The sequence below is a fragment of the Oryctolagus cuniculus genome, chromosome 4, assembly GCF_051225735.1.
Source record: "Oryctolagus cuniculus isolate XC-2025 breed Fujian yellow rabbit chromosome 4, ASM5122573v1, whole genome shotgun sequence".
Lineage (NCBI taxonomy): Eukaryota > Metazoa > Chordata > Mammalia > Lagomorpha > Leporidae > Oryctolagus > Oryctolagus cuniculus.
The window spans coordinates 112,720,213-112,741,766 of NC_142870.1; the positions used below are offsets into that span (position 1 = coordinate 112,720,213).

Consider the following 21,554-nt stretch of genomic DNA (forward strand, 5'->3'; position numbering starts at 1 on the left):
TGAGCCATCCTCCACTGCTTTCCCAGGAGCGTTAGCAAGGGAGCTGGGTCAGAAGTGGAGCAGTTGGGATTTGAAAATCAGTACCCATATCAGGTACTGGTGTCAAAGGCAGTGGCTTAACCCACTGCTCCCTAATGCCTGCTCCCATACTTTGTAAAATTTGTAAACTATGTAGCTGTATTTGCTTTTTGAGTCTTTTTGTGCCTTCCTTCTTACTACTGAGGCAATATTAGCTTTTATAAGATTTTTAGAAGCCATGTTAATTGCTAACCGGAATGGTTTTGTTGTTTTGGGGGAAATAAATTATTTTGGCAGATTTTGTTGCTTGTGCTTTGTGCTTAAGGTAAATAGTTGGTAGGGTGATGTGGTTCTTGTTATTTCTGTGTTGTTCAGAAGATAATTGATTTAAGATGTGCACGTGTGTTTGTGTGAAATTTATTAAGTAGAACTTGGACTTTCATTACTGATAGGATTGAAGGGCGGCTATTTGTTGCATAGTACAAAATATGTTCATAACATTTTGTTGCATGAAATCTATATAGATTATATTATTTTTCAATCTTTCTTATTATCCCAGGTAAAAAAATATATATATACATGGTTGAGTTTTACTGAGTTGATTAACCCAATTTTTAGGATTGTGGAAATCTGAATTTAACTAAAGCTAGTTATTCTGCCAGTGAACTCTACAATGAGTAGAGTTATTTTTATGAAATTCTATGTGTTCTCTGATTCACTGAAAAATGAATTGTATAAGCTCTTTTATAGGAACATAAGTCTTTCGAAATTGTAAACCTCACATATTTATACATGATGTAAAAATAAAACACTTGGATTGAACATTTGGTTCAGTGTTTTATATAACCGTTTCCTAATCGTAATGAAATAAAGGACAGATATAAGCTTCTCTGAAATCCAGAGGATCCATAGTTTTCAACTGAGTATCAAACTTATTAATTAAAAAGACTAAACTCCATTTTATCCCTGGTTGAGAAACTGAACAGCAATTAGAAAGGAGTAAGGTGATAAATAGGAAGCCTACATAGCAAATGTTTTCATGGTATTGATCATTTAACATCCAGTACACATGCATAAACACACACATGTAACACACACACAAACACACATACTTGACATGTATTTGCCCAACAAAACTGCAGCTGTGTCAACGTTGAGAACCTAACTTTAAGCCTCCCTATTTAATAATTCAAGTAAATATATTTATTATTTTTTAATGACAAGATATTTTTCATTCTGCACTTAGATGTAATTGTAAGGTAAGAGTGTAACTGACTTTAAAGACTAAAATAACTGAATACATAATTTTTCATGGTTTCCATTGAAAATTTTAGGTAACCTATTTGAAGAATTATTGATGATTTACCATTATTAATAGATGCTTTTGTTCACTGGATGATAGAAACATCAGTATGATTACTACAGAGTAGAATATGAGAAATGTGCTTTTCTCTAGAAAATTCATATTACTAATTTTAAATTTTTATTGCAGCTAGAACGAGTAAATCTGTCTGCAGCTCAGACACTGAGAGCTGCTTTCATTAAGGTAAGGTGCAAATAATTTATTATGACAATTAAAGTATTTTTATATAAATGTGAATACCTTGTAGTTGCAAACTTATATTCTTTTAGTGAAAACTTTTTAGCTACCTTACTCCATAAAACTTAAAACACTTTGAAAAGGTGAGCTAGAACAAATGCTGTTTTCTTAGCATTCATCTCCTCAGTCCTTTGTGCTGTTGAAACTAACTTCTGAATTAAGAGTGCTACCCTCTTGTTTGCTTTAGGGCATATTTTTGAATTCTTTCTGCCTATTATTTGACTTGTTGAAAACTAACTGGTAAACACATGTCTTGAAAAGATGTTTTTCATATTGCTTAATTATCAAACATAATGTTTTTAGGAGGGAAAATAATACCTGTTTGTGTGACAGAGTTTTTTCATTGCCTTTGGACCTGAGCTTTCAGTCGATTATCACTAGCCACATGTTGCAGTTGAGCACATAAATATGACTAGTTCAAATTGAGATGTGTTTTAAGTATAAAATACTCACCAATTTTGATGACTTCATATAAGAAGAATATAAGTTGTTTTAGTAAGAAGCATTTTCAATTAATTCAGTATTTCTGAGATGATAGCATTTTGGTGGCACTATTAAAATAATTTCACTGCTTTTTGTCTTTTTTAATGGTCCCACTAAAAAACTGAAGTACATAGGCGGCTCATTTTTGTGACCCACATAGTATTTGTATTGAATATGTCTACTCTAGAGAACTTAGTGTAAAATTGTGTGCTCTTTTGTATAAAACTTTATCCATGACTCCCTCCTCAAATATATATAAATATGCCCAAAATTTTAATATTTACTTGGCATTTATTCTTGTCAGTAATTTCTTATTTTTCAGGAAAAAATATGTAATGTTTAAATGTAGATTAAATTTATAGTTAAGTTTTATTGGAATTGAAATTATAAGTCCATTCAGTTTGATTTCTTCTTATGGCGAAAAGGATTAGTTTGTTAACACTACTTCTTTAATGTAGCATGAGTAATGTCATTGGACATCTCACAGCAACACAAGAATTTAAATTGTGTATGTTAGAGTAGAGCAATTTTTTTTTATTTATTTATTTGACAGGTAGAATTACAGACAGTGAGAGGGAGAGACAGAGAGAAAGGTCTTCCTTCCGTTGGTTCACCCCCCAAATGGCCGCTACAGCTGGAGCTACTCCAATCCAAAGCCAGGAGCCAGGTGCTTCTCCTGGTCTCCCATGGGGGTGCAGGGCCCAAGCACTTGGGCCATCCTCCACTGCCTTCCCGGGCCACAGCAGAGAGCTGGACTGGAAGAGGAGCAGCTGGGACTAGAACCCAGTGCCCATATGGGATGCTGGTGCAGCTCAGGATTAACCAAGTGAGCCATGGCGCTGGCCCCAGAATAGAGCAATTTTGATGTGTCTAATAATTTGTGGTACAGTGTATGTTTACGTATATATACTAACCATTAAAAAACTTCCTGCCAAAGCTTCTTATAGAAGTAAAAAATAAAATAATACTTATTAGAGGCTGAGAAGGAGGAGAGGAAGATAGAGGTGATTAATGGGTACAGGGATTTAGATAAAAGAAATAACTTGTATTGTTCTATGGCATAGTACATTAACTGTGGTTGACAATTAATTCTATGATTCAAAATAGCAGAGAGGATTTTGACTGTTTCCAACAAAACAAAGAAATGATAAATATTTGAAGTTAGAATTAGACCAATTAACCCTGATGTGATTATTAAACATTGCATACTTCTTTTGAAATGTATTATACCCAACAATTATTATTATGTGTTGATTAAAAGTTTAAAAAAATAAAGAAAACAAAATACATTCTGCTGAATCTTTGAGTTAATGGAGAGACCTTAGGATGCATCACTATTAATCAATATTTTTTTGTTGTTTTTCTTCTTGAATTATCAGTATAATTTTGGAATGACACATTTGGTTGCTAGGAAAATATGATAGTTTTTTAAGTATCTTTGTGGCAAAAGAAGGAAAAATAATCTTTTACACACTGTAGTATTGGTAAGGCAAATGCTGGTTATATAACTTTCCTGGTACCAGGAACAGACAGAAGTTTATCCTATGAGTATTCATAAAAAGAACCCTGTCTGAGGCCTTGATGATATCTTTAATGACATTCATAAGAGATACAATACTCCGTTGCATGAGGCTCATTTTATTATTATTATTATCATCCCGACATATAAGCTAATGATTTAACACTGATGTATAATTGTATGACTGTGATAGATATGATTTGATCATAGGTAATGTTTGGTTATATTTATTTATTGGCCCAAGCACAGATATTTTTAAGATTTATTTATTTATTTGAAAGAGTTACAGAGAGGGAAAAGAGAGAGAAAGAGAAAGAGATTCCATCTTCTCGTTCTCTCCCCAAATGGCTACAATGGCCTGAGGCTGGGCCAGGCTGAAGCCAGGAGCCGGGAGCTTTTTCTGGATCTCCCACATGGGTGCAGGGGCCCAAGGACTTCGACCATCTTCCACTGCTTTCCCAAGCCATTAGCAGGGAGCTGGATTGGAAGCAAAGCAGCCAGGACTTGAACTGGCATCCACATGGGATGCTGGCACTGCAGATGGCAGCTTAGCACAGATTCTTCATTGGGGATGGAGGTGGTTATTTTGGAGGAAGGGGAATTAGCCAGTCTTGGATTTGGTTTATTTTTAACTATTACATTTAAGTTGATACATTTCAAACAATATTATAAGAGGGTATGCGTAATAAGCATGAAGATTTTTGTGGCTTTTTTTTTAAACTATAAATTCATAAAAAATGATGGCAAAAACTTCACCCAACCACAAAATCTTTTTATATCTGTTTCCCAGTTCTTGGTGCACAGCAACAGTGCTTTTTATCAATCGTTTATCTGTTTTCATTATTTGGAGAAAAAGATTAAAATAGTTTTTCACAAAATAACCCTGAAGATATGTTTTCTCCTTGAGTCCCAGTCACCATTGTCCCCCTCTAGCATCCCTCTGATTTGTTGTCCTGTTTCTCACTGTTGAGAATCACTGAATCACAAGAGTGCATGTTACTGCCCTGTGGGATGGTTTTTTTTTTGTTGTTTTTTGTTTTTTGTTTTTTTTTTTTTTTTTGACAGGCAGAGTGGACAGTGTGAGAGAGAGACAGAAAGGTATTCCTTTTTCTGTTGGTTCACCCCCAATGGCTGCTGCGGCCAGCACACCACGCTGATCTGAAGCCAGGAGCCAGGTGCCTCTCCTGGTCTCCCATGTGGGTGCAGGGCCCAAACACTTGGGCTGTCCTCCACTGCCTTCCCGGGCCACAGCAGAGAGCTGGCCTGGAAGAGGAGCAACCGGGACAGAATCCTGCTCCCCGACTGGGACTAGAACTTGGTGTGCAGGCGGAGGATTAGCCTAGTGAGCCGTGGCGCTGGCCTGGGATGTTTTTTCTGTCACAACTGGAGTCTTTATAAAGATTAGACACCCAAGGGTTCAAGGTTGTATTCTGGGAGAAAACCGGCAGGTATAGATGGTTAGAGTATCTGATTTAAGAACAAATCTATTTGTTTGTCAAAGGCATTGGGTAACTTTAAGCTTTAAAACTAAGAAGTAAACAGCTTAACCAGAACTTCTGCCAGAAGATAGTAAGATTGCTATTCTATACTGTGTGTCCAGGCACAGACTCAGAATGGTGTCCAGAAATATTTTAAAATTTAAAGGCATATAGTGGTCCTTACCATGAGCTACAAACTTGAGGTAGTTTGTAGTTTCAACATGTTAGATTGAGCTACATTCCTGTGCATGATGTCATATCTTTTGAAGCTGAACTTTTGATCCCTGTTGTGATAAAAAGGAAGTACCACAAGAAAATAATTGTGTAAGAGGAAATGAAGGTGGCAGGGTCCAATCTAAATTCAGTATTTGAGAAATTGTACAGTGCCTACTAGACACATGCATCCCCTTAATAAGTAACCATGTTGTGTTTTAAGAATGAAATAAAATATTTGCCTTTCATTTTGGGTATTTTTCCTTGTATGATTTTTAAATTATTTGAACACAACTATTTAGTGGACAGCACTATTTTTTTTTGTTTGTTTTGTTTTGTTTTTCTTGTTACTATTTTTTTTTTGGTTTTGTTTTAAACATTAGGAACACTGTGAACTGAGAAAGTTAGGGATTTCTGTTAGACTTTTGTAGTACTCCAGGTTTGGCAGTTGGCAGTAGAGTCCAATTTAGTATTTAGAACTTTATTCTCAGATTTTCAGCATTTAATCTATTCATCACCTTACTTTAATTTAATGAGAGGGATGTCTTTCTGGCATTTCCTGCAAGCATAAAGAATGCTTCCTTGCCTCCCAAGATAATTCATTATGTAGGTATATTTAATCATACCTAAGAAAGATAAACTACTATTGTGAAATGCTATGTAATTTTATGGCAATTCACCAAATTAATACTCATGCATATTAAGCCATATTTAGACAACATTTCTTTTAAAGGCAAATCCTGTTTTGCTTTGTTTTTTAAAATAGATGTTATCTTAAATATATTCTTGGATGGAAAAATCAAAACAGGTTATAAAGGTTATTGTCTCTCAGAATGCTTCCCCTTAATGGCACTTGACAGCAGTTAAAATGATCCCAGGATTGAGATAAATGTGTGTATTTTCTTTTCCCATTTTGTTCCACAACCTTTCAGTTTTTGATACTTGAGATCTAATGAGAAACAAGGTGTTATAATGGAAAGAGCAATAGGAACAGAAGAAACCTGTATCTCCTGTGATATGACAAGTGAATTGAAGAGGAAGTGGATTAAGTGTGCTTGACACATAAAGAAGTAAAAAGATTACAGTCTGAATAAAATCATAAATTGTGTTTTTTTACTGGTTGATATTAGAGCAAAGAAGAAAGAAAATTAGCATAATGATTAAAACTGAGAGCTTAATAGAAACAAACTGAGTATGATTACAAATTTTAAAAAGTAATAAGAAAATAGGTCAGAATTACTGAAGAAAACGTGAATCTGAAAATTAACTTTGGAAAACTCAGAACTCTTTACTCTCAGTCTTGAAAGGGCAAATAGATTGTAGTGCCTAGGGAGTCTAAATAACAATAAAACCAGTGCAAACTAGTAGTGAAACAAGCTTAGAAAGTAGTTAAAGGATTAATGATATCCTAAAAATTGGTGAAGGAAATATTCTTGCTATGAAAATAAAAGAGGAAATGAAAGTAATTGCATAGGAAACTAGTTAAGGGATTGTTTAGCTTCAATAAAATCTGCAAAAGAAATGTTAAATTTTTGTTTTGTGTTTTGCTTTTCTTGGCATTGTATTAATTTAAATGCAAGGAATCTGGAAAATACTGGTAAGATGAGTTATTGCTTGATTCTTACATTGAAATATTAGCCAAAAACCCTAATTGTATTTAAACTAATGAAAAGAGTACTTTTTAAAAAGTATTTATTTATTTATTTTGAAAGTCAGTTAGAGAGAGAGGGGTTGTGGAGCGGCGTCAATCTTCTCCATCTGTTGGTTCACTCACCAGATAGCTACAACGGCCACCTCTGGGTCAGGCCAAAACCAGGAGCCAGGAGCCTCTTCTGGATCCTCCACATGGGTGGCAGGGGCCCTAACATGGGCCATAATCTGTTGCTTTCCCAAGCCATTAGCAGGGAACTGGGTTGGAAATGAAGCAGTGGGACTCATATGGGATGCTGGCGTTGCAAGTGGCTGCTTTACCTGCTACCCCACAACACCAATCCCTGAGAAGAGTAATTTATAAATTTCCAAGATATATACTTTTATATATATATATATATATATATATATATATATAGTCTTTTTTCTGTCTTTCTTACTAGTTCAATTGCATGAGTGTAACTGAACCAATGGGAAATACTAAATACTTTGTCTTCAAATGGAAAATGGAACCAAGGTCATAGTAGAAACTAAATGGGTGCACAAGCCTCTAACAAAACATAAATTAATACCATTATAACAGTAGCTCTACTACAATTTCTGTCCTTTATAAATTGTCTAAGAAGTACCCAATAGATTATAAACTTTGCATTTTTTACCTTTCTCCTTTTTTTTTTTTTTTTTTTTTAAGATTTTATTTTCTTTATTTGAGAGGTAGAGTCACAGACATAGAGAGGGAGAGACAGACAGATCTTCCATCCTCTGGTTCACTGCCCCAAATGCCCACAATGGCTGCGGCTGGGCCAATCTGAAGCCAGGAGCCTGGAGCTTCTTCTAGGTCTTCCACATGGGTGCAGGGGCCGGAGTACTGGGCCGTCTTGTACTGATTTCCCAGGCCGTAGCAGAGTGCTGAATCTGAAGAGGAGCAGCCAGGACACAACCAGCATCCATATGGGATGCTAGTGCCATAAGCGGAGGCTTAGCCTACTACACCACAGTGCTGGCCCTTAAACTTTACATTTTGACTACAGAATGCCAATTGTATGTCTGTATTTCAAAACTAACTCTCTTTCTCATAGGCTGAAAAAGAAAATCCAGGTCTCACACAAGACATCATTATGAAAATTCTAGAGAAAAAAAGTGTAGAAGTTAACTTCACTGAATCCCTTCTTCGAATGGCAGCTGATGACGTAGAAGGTATCACAGAAGAAAGAACATTGCTTGGTTTTATTTGGCAAAGTCTTCCCTTCTTTCTTTATTCTTTTTTATTGTGATTATGATGGAAACAAATTATATAAATTGATAATTGTTTTTATTTTATATTTGTCAGATTTAATTACTTAAAGTAGTTATACTGCATGTTCTTACTTTTTTCCCTACTGGTAAAATGTTTTGCAGTTCCAGTTTTACCAAAAGAGGAGCTCTATGGAATGGTTATTTTTTTCTTTCAAGCACAGATTTGGGAAAGCAATATAATAATCATTTTTGACTGCTTTTCTCCTTTTTCTCTGCCTTTTATGAGTTTCACTTAAAATAGTTGCCATTTTCCCACTAGTTAAAAAAATGTAGAGGTATAGTTACTCAGTTTATTTATTAAGGGAAAACAGAAAGTTGCTATTTCAACTGAGTCTTAAGATTTCTAAGATGGCCCTCATTGTTATTTAGACTGTTAGCCCATAACATATTGATGAATTGGTAGAGTTGTAATACATCCCAGTCTACAATGTACCACTTGGTGAGTTATTTTGCCTCTGCCTTGTGTGATCAAACTTCCTTTTCAAAAGTACTCTACTGTGATCCCAGCATTTTGTTAGATATCTGGTGGCATTTTAAAAATTGAGCTATTTATTTAAGAGACACAGGAAAAGAGCATCCTATCTAGTGTTCGAACTCCCTAAATGCCTGCAGCATCCGGCCAGGGGTAGGTTCTGCATATTAGCAAGAAGCTGGAATCGGGTCCTAGCTAGAGCTGGGTGTTAAACTTTGGTATTCCAATATGGGATGTGGCCTTCTCAACCACTAGGCTACCCATCTTCCTCATGTTTTGAAGTGAGATTCCAAGAATATTCTAAATATTTTTGTAAGTTGTTTGAGGTTCTGAACCAGTTTACATACAGTGTATGAGTTTTGGTTATTAAACTCCCTTTTCCCATTTGCAGACATAAAAGGGTGCTTCAGAATGTTCATGGAAAATGAAATTAAAACTATTAGTTTATTTTGGTACAGAGCAATATTTTGGTGAAAAATTTTTTTTCATAATATGTGAGAAGTGTATTATGAAAAACTTTTGCATGGATTTCAAAATTTTTTGACACCAAAATAAACTCATACTTTTTATTTTTTTGACAGGCAGAGTGGACAGTGAGAGAGAGAGACAGAGAGAAAGATCTTCCTTTGCCGTTGGTTCACCCTCCAATGGCCGCTGCGGCCGGCGCACCGCGCTGATCCGATGGCAGGAGCCAGGAGCCAGGTGCTTTTCCTGGTCTCCCATGGGGTGCAGGGCCCAAGCACCTGGGCCATCCTCCACTGCACTCCCTGGCCACAGCAGAGGGCTGGCCTGGAAGAGGGGCAACCGGGACAGAATCCGGCGCCCCGACCGGGACTAGAACCCGGTGTGCCGGCGCCGCTAGGCGGAGGATTAGCCTAGTGAGCCGCGGCGCTGGCCCTAAACTCATACTTTTAACACTAGTTTTCCACAAACTTTTTGAAGTGTTCTTGTATATAAGCTTTGCATAATTTATGAATGTCCCTAATTATTTTAAGGTTTCTTTGTGAAATGTAGCTCCAGCACACTAATGAACTTTTTAAACTTCCCTTTCTAATTCATATTTTAGAATATTGTGAAATTTATTTACTTCAAAGTGAAAATGTTTAGTTTCTGATCTGATACTTTTAAGTGGAGTGAGCATTAATGTTTCTGGACTAAGTTGAGCTCTAATACATTCTGCTTTACAAGCCTTGTCTTTCCTAATCATCTAACTTTTTTCCTTCTTACCTTCCTTTGACCAGTGGTTGGGAATTCTTGCAGTAGACCTGCAGGGAAGTTCATGGTGGTTTTTATTATCTGTCTGTTTTATCAGAGTACATGATTGAACGACCAGAGGCAGAATTCCAGGACCTAAATGAAAAGGCACGGGCACTTAAACAGATTCTCAGTAAGATCCCAGATGAGATCAATGATAGAGTGAGGTTTCTGCAGACAATCAAGTAAGTGATTTTCTTTTTTTTTTTATCTTTCTCTCTCTCTCTCTCTCTCTCTCTTTTTTTTTTTTTTTTTTGAGTCTTCTTTTCTTAAAAGTATATCAAAAGTACCACTTATTCTAGATGTTTTGATTTTGGTATGATATTGATTTGAAATAAAATTTGAAGTTCTAAGCTATGGCTTTTTGCTGCAGAGTACAATAACAGTTTTTAGAATGTTCAATTTAACAATAGAAATGAATGAAATGTGCATAAACCAATATATAGTTTGAACTGTGTGAATAATGGAAAAATATAATTGTCAAGTTAAAATGAGCAGCGAGATTAGATAAATCTAGAGAGATTGGTAATGAGATAGCAAAATTGTTTTTATTTAAGAAATTGCATAAAGTAATATACTCCTGAAGGCAACTTAGCTTATTCTAAATTTTGAACCTCCAGATCCTTGCCTTTGAAGTAAATAAGATTCATACTGTGCATGGGGCCAGGAGGCTGGCTGCTGAGCAGTAATTAAGAGGGGTCATCTTAGAGTAGTGTTTCTCAGCCCAGACACAGTCTCCTCTGGGCTACAGTGTGTCAGAGGGGACTCCAGACATAGTACTTTTACTGCATAAATATCTTTAAACCAGAGTCTGGTAATTTTTTTTTTAGCCTCAGTGGAAAAATAAAACAAGCTGGGAATGATTATACTGTCACTGTCAATACAACATTTTGATAAAACTGTAGCTAGAAATTTCTAGAAAGGAAAGGTTAGCACAGGTCTTTTTCTGAAAGAGGCTGCATTGTATGTGTTAACTTTCAGGAACCTAAGGAGTTTCATTTGGAAAAAAATTAACATTTGTTTTTCAGAAATAGAATTCTTTGTAATTCACATTGGGAAATGTTATTTTAGCTACTGAGGATGTCTGTTTTGCATTGTATAAGGAGTGGAAGCTGTCCCATTTTAGAAAATAAGGGTTCATGGTACATATCCAACTCAAGGAACAGCTCTCCTCCTCTTTGGCAGTAATTGAAGATCAGGAAAATAAAAAGCCTTTAAATAGCCAAAATCTGTGTCACAAGGGACAGTTACTAAGGGCCTTAAAGTTTACCTTTATAGGAAAGCTCCAGCTTCCTTTAGCTATTTTTAATATGAGAAAAGGGAAGATCATCAACTGCTTATGCAGTGTTCTTTTTCATCTAGTATAGTTAAAGTAAAGATGATTGGCCCATAAAAGAATAAATTGCCAGTGATCCCACTTTGTTATTATTTGGTTGTTTAGACAGTTTGTTTCTAGAGTTTCAGTTCATTTGATATGTTTCACCTATTTTGATAATCATATTTGTATGAATCATGCTACATATCTATAAATATTCTCAGGATAGTTATTTGGTGCAGCTGCTGTTGCTTGGGATGCCTGCACCCCATATCTAAGTGCCTAGATTCTCATCCCAGCTTTGCTTCCAATTCTAATTTCACGCTAATGCATACACTGGAACGTAGCAGGTGATGGCTCTAAGTACTTGGGTTCCTGCCACCCCCATGAAACAACCACATAGATTTGGTCTGGCCTGGCCCATGCTGCTAGGTGCATTTGGAGCCAGCAGATAGATCTCTCTTTCCCTCTCTGCCTTTCAGATAAATAGATAAATAATTTCAGCAGAGTTTGCTTGAGGTCACTGAAGTAGAGTTTTGTAGAATCAGTATAATCTTAATAATAATAGCAGTCACTTATAGCAGCTATTATATGCTAAGCACACCACTCTTTTTAGTACTTTATTAATGTAAACTGCTGTAACAGTTGAGAAAATGGAGGTACAAGAAATTAGGGAACCTTCCCAAGATCACAGAACTAGAAAGTTGTGGATAGATACGAACCCCATGCATTCTTTGCTAGGGTCTTCTCTGCTACTTCCCAATCATGAATTTATAATGACTAATGCGGAGAGTGAAAAAGTTTGAAAGAACTGTGGTAAAGGACATCTTATTTTTAGCACAGTGCCATTTAAAAGAGAGATGAGTATTGTGCTTGAAGCTGGGATAGAAATGGTAGGCCCATACCTTTATCCTAATACTGTACCACTCTCTTTCCCCCTAGTAAGTCTCTAGACATTTCTGCAAAACTCTGGGTAGCTGCAAGGTTATTAGAGTTTAAAAACTGTGTTCTTGGGGCCAGCATGTCGTGCAGCCTCTGCTCGTGGATGCCAACATCTCCCCTGTCTGAGTGTCTGAGTCCCAGCTGGTCTACTTCCAATGCTGCTTTCTGCTAATGTACCTGGGAAGTTAGCAGAAGATGCCCCAAGTACTTTGGCCTTTGACACCTGTGTGGAAGACCAGGATGGAATTCTTCACTCCTGGCTTCAGCCTGGCCCAGACCTGGCTTTTGTAGCCATTTGGGGAGTGAACCAGCAGATAGATCTCTCCTCCCCTCCTTCTGTTGCTCTTTCAAATAAATAAATGAGTCTTTGAAAAATGAAAACCATGTTCTTAACAGCCACTTAGTCATTAATAAAGGCTTTATTGGGGCTTGTCTCATATATGGGGAAATAGTAGAAATATCTCAGTTGTGTTTTCTGGAGTCTACTCAGCACAACTGAAATAAGGGTAATGGTGATGAAAATTTGTTTTCTATCTTAGAAGGGATAATTTGGTCAGTGTGTTGTGTATATTATTTCTTTTGTGTGTGTGTGTATATTATTTCTGAGAGTAAAATTTCAGCCATGTATAAATAGTATAGATGGCTAAGGTATAATTATTTCTATCATTGTGATATATATTAATATATTCTATACATGTTTTTATCACCATTAATTGTTTGGGAAATTAGTGGATAAAATTACACCAAAATATAAAATGACTTGTCTTTCAGGCTCACCATATTTTATTGTACTATTTTGCTTCAATCATATTTTGATTCCTCATATGAGAGTACTTCAAAATGTTAATTGAGACTGGAATTAAATGATAAATTTAAGTATAAGCATTTGATGTAGCAGTTAAATCGCATCCCATTATTGGAGTTTCTGGATTCAAGTCCCAGCTCTGCCTCCCATCCAGCTTCCTGCTAATGTGCATCCTGGGAGGTAGTAGGTGGTGACTGACGTCCTTGGGTCCCTGTCGCTTATGCAGGAGTCTAGATGGAATTCTAGGCTTCAGCTTGGTCTAGCCCTGGCTGGCCAGAGGCATTTGGGGAATGAACCAGCAAATGGAAGATCTAGTGTGCGCATGCATATTCATTCATTTTCTCTCTCGCTCTCTTTAAGTTTCCTTTTTACAGTTTATTTTGGAGCCATTATTTTGAAATCCATACAGTTGTTTTTTATATATGGATTTCCTATAAATTTTTTTCAGACTGCCTCTATCCATGAATTTCCAAAATGTTTTGCACTAAAGTAAACTTTGCTTTCATTTCCCTTTTCTGTGAACTTTTTGAAGTTCTCTCACATTGAGATACCTTCTTCATTTATTTTAGCAACGTTTTTCAGTAAGCATATATCATACATTTACTACACCACGTATTAACCGGTGACACTGCAGGTTTTATTAAAGCAATAAAAACATTCTTGGCAGATAATAAATATTCACTTTTTTGATATCTTTATCAGACTTAAGTTTGGATTTTCAGGGCTGGTGCTGTGGCATAGTAGGCTAAGCATCTGCCTTCAGTGATGACATCCCATATGGGCTCTGGTATGTGTCCTGGCTGCTCCTCTTCTGATCCATTTCTCTGCTAATGGCCTGGGAAAGCAGTGGAAGATGGCCCAACTACTTGGGCCCCTGATCCCATGTGGGAGACCTGGAAGTACCTCCTGGCTCCTGGCTTCAGATTGACCCAGCTCTGGCCTTTGTGGCCTCTCTCTCTCTCTCACTCTACCTCTCAAATAAATAAATAAATAAAAATCCTTTTTAAAAATTTTTTGAATTTCCATTCCAATATTTAGCTGTGTGGCCTTGGATATAGTTGCTTTGCTTCTAACATTCTATTTCTGCATCTGAAAGTAAGGGGCATTACTTGGGAGAATTGAAATGATGCATAAAGACCAGCACAGACTCTAACAGACTTACAGCACATCTAGCACTATGAATTAATATATTTGAGTAATGAATGTTTGCTTGACTACAGCTAAGCTGTGCACATGTTTTATTAAATTGTTTTAAGTTTAATATGTTCCAATTAGTGGTGACCAGTGAACACTGGTTGCTTAATAGATTAAAAAAGCCCTGGATTTATATGTTTATTCTTTGCAGTCTACATTTGTATATTTGGCCAGATTTCACCGGTTTGTTTGAAGTAAGGCATTTTCTTCATGGCTTCAGAATTTCTTCCAGAACTGTCCATTCTAGACCAAAGAGCATGGAAAAGAAGGACAGATTTTAGTAGCGTGGTTAAAATTTTTACTTTTCCATGCAGTTTTTTATGAGATGTATGTTTACAGTTTCTCTGATGCCTGTTTTTTTCACTGTATGTTTTCCAAAAGTTGCCCTACTGTATAGCTGCAAATTACTAAATTTCTTTTCATTCTGCTCATACTGTCTGTTGCTTATCACAGAATCCATCTGCTCCAAACTGTACGTAATTACATGATAGTTATTTTACCCTGTTCTTTATCTGGTTAATTGTCTGAAGTGTGTGTGTGTGTGTGTGTGTGTGTGTATGCAAGCGCTAGAGTTTTCTTTTGTAGGAAATAAACTCAGGTAATTAATGTCATTTAGCTTCCCTTGTGCAGACCTTGGTGCAATAAATAAATGTTTTTCTGTATACATACAGATACCATAATATTTGGTATAAATTATTGCAGATTATTTTTAGAGAATATTTTTCAGCATTTTAATGTTAACATTCCAAATAGTAGGCCAGGCTTAGGGAAAAATAACTTTGGTCAATAGAATATTTTTATAAATTCCTTTGCCAAGAAAGCATCAAATCGAAGCTCTGGGTTCCTAAACAGCAGTAGTTTTTCAACCCTGGCTCATCAACAGAATGATTTAAGAATTTTGGTGTTTTTCTCCTCCTCTTTTATTAAAAGTACAGAGTTTTAATACTTAGTAGGAGATCTGGGATAGGGTCTAGCAAGTTCCCTCCTTTTCCACCCTCTGCCTGTTTTCTTCCTTTCAAGGGAGTTAAACAACATCTTTCAGAACTACTCCTTTGATTTCTAGAATCCAGCCATTGTCAGTGTATGTGGAGTACATGTTCATCTCGTTGATTAGCCTGCAGCCACATTTTTATAATCTCTTTTTAGCAGAATGTTGAAATGTACTTTACTATGAGGCTGTGTATAAACAGCTTACTTGTCTGATCGGTGTGTAATTTTGGTTCCATTGTATTCCATTTTAAATAGCCTTGTTGTGGATTGGGAGAACCTTGTGTATTCAGAGATTTGATATTTTTTATTTGTTGAAATCATAGGTTTTTCTCAGATAATAGGATAGTTGTATTGACACCATTATATTAAATAATAATGGATTGATGTCCATCACAGCAATGCAGAGAATTCAGCTTGCTTGAAGAGAACAATAATGTAATTTATAGACTGCTGTTACCAAACTAAAAGCAAAAAAAAAAAAAACCTAAATGGACAAGGTAGTATATCTGTAAAATTTATTACACTACCCCAATATGTGATATTTTAATATTTCAGCTTAATATCAATGTTTGACTTGCTATTGCTAGAAAAATAGAGGTACTAAGTAAATATTCATTGAAATATTTAATGAAAATGTCATTACTTCATAGTAGGCTAAAATATTAGTTTTTAAGTACCAAATGTTGTAAGGCCTGTAATTCTTAGAGTTTCTACCTGTTTATTTACTGGAAAAATATGCTGGGAAACACATATACAGACACACACAGAATTCTGAGGATTGAGTATATTTTTCTTCACATAAAGCTGAAATTCTTTTGGTATGAAATTACTGCAATCCTGGGCCAGTGCTGTGGCACAGGTTAATCCTCTGCCTGTAGTGCTGGCATCCCATATGGGCTCCTGTTCAGGTCCGGGCTGCTCCTCTTCTGATCCAGCTCTCTGCTATGGCCTGGGAAAGCAGTAGAAGATGGCCCAAATGCCTGGGCCCCTGCACCCACATGGGAGACTGGCCTGGCGGGGAGCTTGCTTCTGGCTCCTGGCTTTAAAGTATTGGCCCAGCTCTGGCCATTGCAGCCATTTGGGGAGTGAACCAGCAGATGAAAGATCTTTGTCACTCCTTCTCACTCTCTGTAATGTAACTCTACCTCTCAAATAAATAAATAAAATCTTGAAAAAAGAAAAAAATATTTCAATCTAATATTTGTGATTAAAATGTCAGTAATAAAAGGTTATGTTTGAATTGGTCTAGATTTATATCTTGTTAACTCATGTCTTTACATTCACATTGCATTTGGACAGCAGAAGTTTTTGGAATGACTTAACAGACAAGAGAATAGATGTGAAAAAAAGAAAACTTGCTTAAGAGTCTGTGAGGCTATTTGAGACTGGAGGTTGACATAAAGTTCAGTTTGACAGAAAAAAACAATTGCTCTGAAGTTTAAATGTGGAAATTCAAAGGGGCATAGGTAGACAAAGCTTTAGAAAATGATGCATCTATAGGAAGAATAGTCAACTAAATGAAGAAATTGATTTTACTGCTTTCTCTCTTTAGAACGGGGAGGAAAGTGTTGATGGACTTGGATTTGTAGGTAAAGGATAATTGCTTAAAAGGTTAGGTGGAACACTATCTGATACTGTCTCTCCAAGTAATTTAAATAACATTTTAAAGGAAGTGGTGACAGCAGAGGGTTGGAAGAGGAAAATACTTAGTTGTTAGATAAGTGGTAAATGTGTCTGAGAGAAATGAGGAGGAGGAATGTTGCCTCCGAGGTGAGGAATGTTTCAGGAGAAAATATTTTAAACTTCAGGACAATCAGGTATATGCTTGTCACGTTGGGAAACACAGAAATTACTTATATGTGTTAGAAACTGTCATAAACATTGTTCTTGGAGATAGCATACGTGGAAAAACCCAGTGTCTTAAATTCACTTATAGTAGCCCAAGGGGGGAAAAATCTAAAACTAGAAAAGACAGGAAAACATAGGTGTGATTACCTTCTTACACTGTCAGGTAAGTAAGTAATGCTGTGTTTAAAGTTGATGATTTGGTGTTGGTTGGCAGTATTTAGTCAGCAGTGCAAGAGAATCAGGATCAGGAAAGTGCAGGCTGCAACCCCCATTCCCAGCAGCTAGTCAGATGTGGGCTCTTGCTGAAGTGGACGTATGATAAAAAAGAGTGCATTCTGATTAGTAGTTCCTATACTCACACAAACGCATCTGCTCACAGGTTTCTTTCAAATGTAGCTGATGTTAAAAATATTGTTTTCCTTTGCCAACAGGGACATAGCTAGTGCAATAAAGGAACTTCTTGATACAGTGAATAATGTCTTCAAGAAATATCAATACCAGAACCGCAGGGTAAGTTTAGTAGAAATCTTGCTAGTTGCCACCCTAGTTGCTGGCTTAGACTTAGGGTTTTTTTTTTTTTTTTAATTGATTTGAACATTAACAGGGTTTGATTATTGGAAATGATTTTATCATTTTGTGTAATTAACTCTTGGGTTTGTCCTTGAGTTTAAGTATTCTGTTTCATGTGTTAAAAGAGATAGTCTTAAAAATGCTTACCTGTAAAACAAAGTTCATCCTTTATTCTTTGTAATTTCCTATCTTTGTCTTTTGTGATATTTTTCCTACTTAATATTTCTTAAAATTATTTTTCATTTCTGTAGGCACTTGAACACCAAAAGAAAGAATTTGTAAAGTACTCCAAAAGTTTCAGTGATACTCTGAAAACGTATTTTAAAGATGGCAAGTGAGTAACAGCATTTATCCTTTTCTTTTAAATGGAGGATGTGGCTTTACATGATAATAAACTCTTACTATGTTAATACTCAAGGCAACTGGTAGTGAAAGCCAACTGTTAAAGATAGAGAATGAGTAGTTGCTAATCCAATTATAAGTAGTCTAGAGCAGTTGTTACTTTTCCTTAAAAGAACCAGAGATTGAATATTCTAGATGCGCTGGCCCTGTGTCAATGATTGCTTCACCTTTGCTGTTGTAGCGCAAGAGCAGCCAAAGATAATGTGGAAACAAATGGATGTGGCTTTGTTCTAATAAAACTTTATGTATAGTTAATGGAGCATTATAATTTTCACCTGTCACGTAATAGCCTCCTTTTAATTTTTTGTGCTTGTTTTTTGGTAACCAATTAAAAATGTGAAAGCATTCTTAGTTTTCTGACCTATTTTATCAACCCCTGAAGCAGTGATATTTAGACTTCAGTGACATCTGATTCAGTAGCTCTGGGGTAGAACCCAAGAGTTTTCATTTCAAAGAAGTTTTCAGGTGATACTGCACTTGCAGGTCTGTTGAGAACTGCACCAAAGTCAAAGCAGTGGTTTTCAGTCCTGTCTGTATGTTAAGAGTTGCTTGGAGTCAGTTTTAAAAATCATTGCGTAGCCTCCACTTTCAGAGATTTTGATTCCATCAGCTTGGAGTTGTAGGCCAGGATTTAGGTGATTTGGAAAAGCACTCCAGGTGATGTTTAATTGCTGGAACGATTGTGATCCACTGTCCTGGAAGGTGGGGAGCTTAAATTGGCTTTCATGGTACCATATATTAAAAATGTAAATTAGACATTAATTTTAGCATTAACATACAATTGGTTGCTGACACTGTAGAAAACCAAGAAATTTTATGTGTTTCCAGATATTTGCTTCTGCATACATGTAATGCATGCTTAGATGAAGAGGGCATGGCATGTCATCTGCAGTACTGTATGACAGGATGTTCATGCTAGGAATTTTGTAGACAGCACTAACTGCTTACATTCAGAATAATGATCTAAATAAGGGCTTCAAACATGCTATCCTACCAGTGAGGTTTTAGGTTTCCTATAAAGGTCCCACTATTACAGTAATAACATTTAAAAACAATATGTTAGGATTCTACTAATATTCAGAGTCAATTTTAACAATTCACAGATTGAAATATTTACATTTATGTTATGAATTAAAGATATTGAGATATTTTATTAGTGGTTTTATTTTATTTTGTATAAATTTATAAGGAAAATGCACCATAGTAGCTTAGTTAGAAAGCTAGCAGTTGTGTTCTGAAAATAAACTTTTTTGTTTCTTCTTGATCTCTTATGCTAAGTCCATATAACCAAAAACATATTAAAGGAATAACTTTCATGATGGAATCAGTGTTTCTGATTCTTACTGATTCAGATCTGTTGTGGAATAAGTGCATTGAAAGGTAGGAATTAATTTGAAGCCTAATTTTCATAAATATGAAATTGTTCATTATACACATGGAGTATTCAGGCTCCTTTGTTGCTACTTTTTCTCCATTCAGCAGCTTCTTTAATTTCCAGTTCTTTGTTAATGAATAATGTATCATGACAGCCTGATCGTTAAGCCGTCTTTCAGTTGAGGGATGGATTTGCATTGACTTCACTAATTTTTCCTGGTCCCTCCTATTTGAGAAAAATGTCTGTGATGAAGAGACAAGCTCAAGCTATGACACCAAGAAACTGATAAGGCCATACAATGGAACTAACCGATCAGCTCTGTGCCCTTGTCACGGGAAGATGGGCTATTTGAATTTGGTGGAGTATAAGACAATTTTTACGAACATATTTTTGTACATTTTCAGATACCAAATGTTAAAACTACATGATTGTTTTGGTTTAAAATAAAAGTATATTGATTCTAAAAGTAGTTTAGAATTTTCTTTTTTTTTTTTTTTTGAAAGATAGTAGCAGAGACTGGGATGAATCAAATTAGAAGTAATTTTGCCAAGAATCCATGCCTGTTGACAACTGATTTTGAGACTGACTATAATGCTTTACCAAACTTTATTTTCTTAAATTTCTATGAAACCAGCTGGAGACCATCTCTGAATCTTCCATTTGGCCATCAAAGATTTTATTTCATTAACTTCCATGAAGCTTGTCTCTTTGGCTATACCTGATTTTATTTTAACTTCTGTGAAACCACAGACCACATCTGAATCCTCCTCTTTGACCAGTCACTTGTCTGGCATGTAAAAAGAACTGTGGATATTGAGGCACCGCCTATCAGCAGCAGTCCTCCAGTGCTTTATTGCCAGCCACCACCACGAGGGGGCAGTAATTCCTAGATACAGTAGTTGTAAATGCTGCAAAACCATTACATCCAAGGTATAATAAAAGTTATAATAATGCTAATGTGTATTTTTTCCTTAATTGATTTAATCACTACTATTAGTATATGTGACATTAAGTATAAATATTTTAAAGAGGTAGATTTTTTAAATGAAATTAACACTCATTCTTTTCTTTTTAAACAGGGCAATAAATGTGTTCATAAGTGCCAACCGACTAATTCATCAAACCAACTTGATACTTCAGACCTTCAAAACTGTGGCCTGAAAGTTGTATATGTTAAGAGATGTACTTCTCAGTGGCAGTATTGAACTGCTTTATCTGTAAATTTTAAAGTTTGACTGTATAAATTATCAGTCCCTGCTGAAGGGATCGAATCCAGGATGTTGAATGGGATTATTGCCATCTTACACCATATTTTTGTAAAATGTAGCTTAACCATAATCTCACACTGAAGATTTTGCATCACTTTTGCTATTATCATTCTTTTAAGAATTATAAGCCAAAAGAATTTACGCCTTAATGTGTCATTATATAACATTCCTTAAAAGAATTGTAAATATTGGTGTTTGTTTCTGACATTTTAACTTGAAAGCGATATGCTGCAAGATAATGTATTTAACAATATTTGGTGGCAAATATCCAATAAATAGTTTACATCTGTTAAACATTTCTTTACTTGAAGAAAAATGCATATATATGTGTGTGTATATATATATATGATCAGAAGACCAAGACAACTTGGTATAATGTCTAAAGAACTTCTAAGGGGAGCTTATTAGCAGTTTATCACTTAATAAAGCAACAAGATTTCCTATTTTTTGCCCTTAATCACTTTGGGCAAAAAGTAGTCATGGAAGTATTTTTGTTAGTGATTACTACTCAATATTTTTCCATTATTTCCAACCTGTTTTAAGAAACTTCTGAGAAAGATATGGCAATGTATAGTGTCTTCACACTATGATGCCACATTTTTTTAACTCTGACAACATGGATTTGATATTTTGAACTCTGACGATGTTGATTGAGACACTGAGTCTTTTTGGTATGCTGTGTGCACAATTTTTTTTCAAAAATAGCCACAATTAATAGTAATTTGAAGTTATGCCTATAGTTGCTTTGAAATTGTCATGAGTGTCAATATTATTTACACTCTTTAATATGTACAATTTGTTTCACCATAGAGAGATTTCAAGGAAATTATGTATCAAGTATTCATGTTAAGTGATTTCATTT

General features: G+C 35.6%; 1 protein-coding gene across 3 annotated transcripts in view; it reads left to right on the forward strand.

The window, feature by feature from the left end:
- Positions 1 to 20,986, forward strand: part of PDCD10 (programmed cell death 10) — a 46,678-nt gene extending 25,692 nt beyond the window's left edge. For all 3 annotated transcript variants that reach the window (XM_089331005.1, XM_008266442.5, XM_070073197.2), the window contains 6 exons: positions 1,511 to 1,564; positions 8,041 to 8,158; positions 10,042 to 10,168; positions 17,509 to 17,587; positions 17,899 to 17,981; positions 20,504 to 20,986. In XM_089331005.1, the coding sequence (XP_089187131.1) occupies positions 1,511 to 1,564; positions 8,041 to 8,158; positions 10,042 to 10,168; positions 17,509 to 17,587; positions 17,899 to 17,981; positions 20,504 to 20,585 (543 nt within the window). In that variant the 3' untranslated portion in view covers positions 20,586 to 20,986. The remainder of the gene's footprint in view (positions 1 to 1,510; positions 1,565 to 8,040; positions 8,159 to 10,041; positions 10,169 to 17,508; positions 17,588 to 17,898; positions 17,982 to 20,503) is intronic.
- Positions 20,987 to 21,554: the final 568 nt, after the last annotated feature.